Below are 6774 nucleotides of genomic sequence, written 5' to 3'. Positions count from 1 at the left end.
TTAACTAAGTAAGATGTCAGAGCTTTTGCAGCGCACTAGTTGACTTGTAAGACTTTTAGTGTCACTAGTACGGTCAGAGGCCCACTAGTTCATCAGAAAAGCTGACCACTTGGGACTTTGGTGAGTCCCAAGTAGTCACTAGTTGCAGAAAAAGAGTGACTAGTAAAATGTTTGCCAAACTTGTGACCATATACAGTATCTAACAAGTGCTAACAAGTAGCCAACTAGTGTGGCAACTGCCGTCTGATATCAAGGATATGGAATAAATACTCAAACAGCCAGTAGAACCCTACCCGAGGGTGTGAGACTGTGCACAGGCTCGTAAGGGCATGACAAGTCAGTGAGGCCAGTGAAGAGAGACACTCACAGTTGTCGAAGCAGATGCGTCCGATGGCCCTGCCGGTGTTCAGCAGCATCTCCTGGTTGGTGCTGCTGAGGTGGGGCAGCAGCACCGTCACCAGGCCGGCCTCGATGCACGGCTCTCTGACTGCAGCTGCAACACACCAGGAACACCATCACCTGTCTCTCAGCTGAATCCTCTCACCAGGCTTGGGGAGTAACGGATTACATGTAACAGGATTACGTAATCAGGATTCTTTTTAAAAGGTAGCTGTATTACACAAAAAAATAACTGCCTGAATCTACTTTCTTTGCTCTGTTTTTAATTCAGCAGATGAACCTATATTTTCATAAAATAGTGTGTGTGAGCTTAACTGTGTGTAATGAACTAAAACGGAGCATTTTCTGTCAGCTCAGATGTTATTTCTGCTTTTTTAAACTGTAGTATGTGCTCATGTGTTTCAGTGTTGGTGCGTAGGCTGCCGCCTCAATATGCTTCATTAAAGACAGGTTTCCCTGTCAATACAATCATTTTTGATCCTAAAATATCTTGGTTTCTTCTTGTCTAAGGTCACATTGTTCTGTTGTCTTACATTATAATTAAAAACATCTTATTCATATTTAATTGTATTGATTTTCAATGCATTTGATATTGTGGTAATCCAAAAGTAACAGCAAGTTACATTACTTTTATATTTTGATACAAAGATAAGGTTAATGCTTACATTTCTTTTTACAGGTAACTATTCATTGAAACGGATTACCGGTACATTTTTTAGGTAACCCTCTCAACCCTGCATGCTAGTGCCATGCTGGATGTTAACATTACCCCTCCCCTCGGCTCCACCCCCCCTCCTGTCCTCAGAGATCCCCTCTGCGCAGTCACCTGACCCCTGCACTCCCCCACTGCACACCTGCTCCCCATTTCCTTTATTTATCTTACATATACCAGCCTGTTTGTATGCTGTCGGATTGTTTAGTCTTTTGATTCAAGACAGCAAAACCTTTGATTCCCACCTGTCTTTCTTCAGTTGTGCTACCTGTTTCAAGCCTGCTTTTTCAATGAGCCACATATGAAACAACAACTGGATAAACTGACTCTGCTCAGGAAGATCGTGTGATATAACGGAAAGCTCTGGAACAGCTACTGAATAAACCTCAACAATATGGTGGCATAAGGATCAGTTGTGGTAGCATAAATGCCTAAAGTGTCTAGATTTATTCAAATAATGATTTTCCTGCTCTCTCTGAGTTGCCACTGAAATATCCCTAATGTTATTTTCTTTTATATAATCCAAGACAAAAAGACGTGCTAACACCTGTAGCAGTATCCTACCTTCTCTGGCCATCTCTGCCACCAGCAGCGCCACCTGGCAGCTCAGGGGGCTGCTGCTCCGTAGGACCTCGGCCAGGGAGGGCAGGACCCCACTGTTGGCTATCTCCACAGCAGCATCCTTCTCTGTGGACACATGTTCATTTGTTCAGAGCAATAAAGACAGGATATGCCATCACAGCATTTACTGTTAACATGCAAAGTTAGTGTTGGCTAATGGTACACAGTAAAAGCCCAGTTCTGACTTAAATAAATATAACAAATAATATCACTGTAGGAACTACAAGGTATCTGAACTGTTTGCAACCTGCTCTAATATAGTGTGTGTGTGTGTGTGTGTGTGTGTGTGTGTGTGTGTGTGTGTGTGTGTGTTACATGACTTACTCTTTTCCAAAAGAGCAGCCAGCAATGTCTCCAGAGGAAGCTTCAGCTCCTCCTCAATCAGCTCTGTACTCACACTGAGAGCCTGTAGAGCCCCGCTCAGAGAGTCTGCAACACACACACACACACACACACACACACACACACACACACACACACACACACACACACACACACACACACACACACACACACACACACACACACACACAACATAAGTTAAGTTATGCTTCTTTATGCCACTTTATATAACTAACACATGAACATAAGACTGTAGTTTAATTGAAAACAGCGTCTCCCTCAGATGGATGTGGGTTATGTTCAACTTCTTAAAAGTAATTGCAGTATTTCAAATGATTTGTGAATGCTATAGTGTATTAAAGCATAACCATATATTATTTGATAGTCTGTGCTCTGGGTATGCCTGTCAACAACACCATAGCGTGCTTCATGTTTTGTATGTGCTGGAGATTAGGAAAGGATACGAAAATCCTGTACAAAGAAATTTTCCCTCCATGGATAATGTATATTTAAAACATTTTTATAGCTGTAACAGTTTATATATTAAGGGTGGACGAGCATTAATGCTCGACTTTCCAAGTTTTAATCTTGTCAATGACGGTCATCCAGGGTTTGTAGAGTGTATGTATTTGGAGGTTTACAAAGTTGTTGTTGCTGTTGTTGTTGTTGTTGTTGTTAGTGAAAGGGTTGAATAAATTGATCCCAGTTTCTTTAGCCCCAGGATTATTCAACCTGAAACATCTACAGTATTTCATCTACTGCTACATGGAAGATAGCTCAGACACACAGCTTAAACAATACACATACAACACACTCCTTTACATTCATTAAACACACACACACACACACACACACACACACACACACACACACACACACACACACACACACACACACACACACACACACACACAAAGGCAGAGACACCTGCAAATGGTAATCACCCAGGATAATCCCTACTAAGTCAAATGAAAATAGCCTGCGTGGAGGAGGCTGATACACAGCCTGCTACATCAAGATCCAACCCCAATCTCATTATGTGTGTGTGTGTGTGTGTGTGTGTGTGTGTGTGTGTGTGTGTGTGTGTGTGTGTGTGTGTGTGTGTGTGTGTGTGTGTGTGTGTGTGTGTGTGTGTGTGTGTGTGTGTGTGTGTGTGTGTGTGTGTGTGTGTGTGTGTGTGTGTGCGTGTGTGTTTGTGTGTGTGTGTGTGTGTGTGTGCACATTTGTGTGTCTGTGGGCTACTTTGAGTGCTTGAAAAGAGAGTAGGCAATTTACAAATCAGTCCCACAGAGAGCGAGAGCTGTGAGGGAGTTAGGGTGCTTATTATAAATGCTGCAATTACACTGTATGTTTCCACATTAAACAACATAAAGGCCTGTGTATTGACATATGCAGTATGCAGGGGCTTGACACAATGTCAGCAATACCTGCAAACCTCCAAAACAACAGTCCAGTAATAAATCCCACCACTTACTGTCATACTGTCTGAAAGCTGATGTTCCACCTTCACCATCACTTAATATCTGTATGTTTATGATGCTGCCTATGGGGGCCTCTGACACATTACAGTAGCAGTAGCTTCAGATGAGGCTGTGTTGTTGTGCGAGGCTTTGTCCTCAACCTGCAATGCATGACTGAATAGCTTCTAGCTGAACTGTGCTCTTTTACTGCCCAGTGAGACAAACAGCAGGGTGTTCTGGTATTGTCTGTGTGGGAACAACGACACATACAAAATATAAAAACATTTGACATTGTCTAAGTCCATGAAATTATGTTTGGAATGAATGTTTTTTAAATTTTGAATTGTATGAATGTTGGAACTGTCCCTTCTCAACACTAATGAATTCAACACCAAGTGACGCTCTTAGAAACTAAATGTGGTTTAGGTTGAACATTTCGACCACATTTTTAAAGCAGTTTAATTAATATGCTGAAATATAAATCAACATTGTTTTCAACAGTGAAATCTGACATATAATCAGTTTTGTTTCAATGTGCCTATACTGCGAACTTCTGCATTAAAAAAATAATCTAAATGAAATGAGGTCTGGGGACAAACCACTGAAGGTGGATATGGCTATGTTGTGGAGAAGGCGTGAGCTATGATGTATAATTGTAACTCCGGACAATGCTAGACTCATCCATAGCTGCAATATTGCCTGGTAAATTGTTCTATTGATTATAATAATATATCTATCTACCTACCCATCTACCTATCTATCTATATCTTCACCTTGTACATCCTTATCCATGCACACACATTCACACACGCATACCTAGTACTGTGATGCCATCAACACCATACCACAGATGTATCATACGTCATCACCTACATTATATGGAAACACACACACACACACACACGTCAATATGCAGCTACTCACCAATGTCTGTCATGGCTGCTGGTCGACAGGCTCCTAGCTCTCTGCTGGCTCACCGCCTCTGCCTGTAAGAACTGTGTGTGTGTGTGTGTGTGTGTGTGTGTGTATATATATCTGTGTGTTTGTTTGGCTAGCAGAGAGCTACACTCCTTTCTTAAGGTCAGGTGTCCCCCAATGCTGTCTCCCACTCGGTCTGTCGTTTCTCTCTCTGCCTCGCTCTCGCTCCCTCAATCCCATTATCACTCAACACTATCTCTACCGCCCCCCCACCCGCACACACTGCGCCTGCGTTCTCTGTCTCTGCTCATTTGCTCTCTGTTTCCACCTAGCTTTTTCCCTCTCTGACATTCAGAAGATGTATCATCATCATCATCAGTATCATCTGCTGTATATAACAACGTGTGTGATGATAAGTGACGACCAAATAATAAGAATAACACCAATAATAAATAATACGTAATCCCTAAAAATAGCGCACACATACAATATTGTATTTTAAGTGGATAATTTTTTCTCACTATATTTTAAGAAACCTTATTTCAAATAGTTGGAAAAAAACAAGCCTCTATTTCACACATGAGATTTAAAGAAATCGTGTGTTGCATAAAGACGCAGGCTCTGTGGAGAAATAGTTTTTACCTGGATGTCAATTTATTCACTTCTTGAGTCTGACTGGCTTCCCTGGGGGTTTACTCCATCCAGACCCCAGCACCTTTAGATAAATGCACTCACCCCTCTTGTAGCATGTAGTACACGCCCTATAGAATGGCTGCCCTGTTGACAGTCAAGGGCAAACGTGGAAAATACGTCTTTGTCCTCTTCCTTAATCATCCGTATCAGAGGAGAACAAAAATAACAAAAGAAAAGCAACAGATAACCTCAAACCCCCCAGTGCTTTCTCCGGTAGATTTGTTATTGATCAAACAATGATAGTACACCTTAAGTCAGGCGTTTCAGGTGCGTGGGGGGTAATTACATAGACTGTATATGTGGGTAATGACTGTTCTGCCCTCCAGCCAGCTGGGGAAGGGTTCTGGTTTGCTTAAGCATTGCTCTCTGGTTGTATGTGGTATTGCAGCAGCATGAAAAGGAATGTAAAAGTAGGGCCAGGGAGCTGATCAACATAGTTCTCCTAATCTGTTGCAATCTTTGAAATGGATCCATTGTAAGCATTGTCTGTATGTTAAGTTGTTTGCTTTACATATATTTTGGTATTAAGTTCATTAGGTTATTGCTAGATACTGGCTGTACTCAGTGTTGGTAGTTACTCAAAATAATGAAATAATTACACATTACTAGTTACTTGAAAAAAGCAATGCCTTACTTTACTAAATTACTTTACTGAAAGTAAATAGTAAACACTACTAGTTACATTACTGTACTTCTGGACTACTCTGTAACATCACCTGAGATGCACCCTAAATAATAGACACATAGTAATAAGAAACCTAATTTATGCCCAGCACAAATCCTTAACCTGTTAAGCCCTGAGCCTGTTTTTCAGGTTTCAGGCTCGAAAATGCTATGCCCAAAACAAATGACTATAACTTAACTTCTAAAAGGGTTATTTGAATAATTTATTTTATCAAAGCAAGGTTACATCTGTGAGTTGGATGTAGAAGTGTCAGAATCAATATAGATGTTTCTGCGTCAGAGTAAATTCAGATGGAACATAGTAAAAAAAGGTAAATTCTTACCTCCGCCTAAAAAAAACCCATTACTTATAGTGAAAACCACCCTTGAATGATGGTATGGTAGACTAAAAGCTTTAGGAATCCAAAGTATAACATATAATAAGTACCCTGTATCAAGATTGAGGCAAAACAAGTGACATTTGACCTTTTAGAGAGGTTTAGCAAAAAGAATGACCTTTGGGCACATTTTGGCACATTTGGATACCATCAGTGCCATTTGACCTTTTTCAGGTACCATACTGTAAAAAGAATTGTATTATCACTATAGGTAATCATTCCATCCAAATACAAGTGTTTTTAATTTTTGTGTGTGTGTGGACTTTGCCACAGTCCTTAGATGTTTATCACCTGACTAACACTTCTAGGAAGGTTTACTTACAAAATAAAAATTAGGAAACATGGGATAAATGTATCTCCAACAGGAGCAGATTTATTTCAAAAATAACACACTACAAAACTACACTAAAACCAAAATAACACCACAAGCATTTTTTTTGTAAACACTGGCAAAAAAGAAAAAAATTACACAACCTGAATGTGTTTAGTGTTTTTGAATTGAGGCACCAGGCACTTAGTGCAGTAGATAGGTCTTCACCGTTTTGTTGCCAGCATCAGAGCACCTCCT

At 40.6% G+C, this 6774-nt stretch overlaps 1 protein-coding gene across 1 annotated transcript; it reads right to left on the bottom strand.

Annotated features, from left to right (window-relative positions):
- Positions 1-367: 367 nt before the first annotated feature.
- Positions 368-5435, bottom strand: LOC104948786 (rap1 GTPase-GDP dissociation stimulator 1-A-like; the record flags this gene model as incomplete). The annotated part of the gene is made up of 4 exons (XM_010775012.1): positions 4459-5435; positions 2057-2161; positions 1676-1798; positions 368-493 (listed from the first exon to the last, which is right to left on the bottom strand). Coding segments are annotated over exons 1-4 (367 nt in total), but the record flags the coding sequence as incomplete, so codon positions are not given.
- Positions 5436-6774: the final 1339 nt, after the last annotated feature.

The sequence above is a fragment of the Notothenia coriiceps genome, unplaced genomic scaffold (genome assembly GCF_000735185.1).
Source record: "Notothenia coriiceps isolate Sejong01 unplaced genomic scaffold, NC01 NC01_scaffold00015100, whole genome shotgun sequence".
NCBI lineage: Eukaryota > Metazoa > Chordata > Actinopteri > Perciformes > Nototheniidae > Notothenia > Notothenia coriiceps.
Note: the sequence above shows the minus strand (reverse complement) of the source record. Positions and strands in the feature narration are given on the sequence as shown.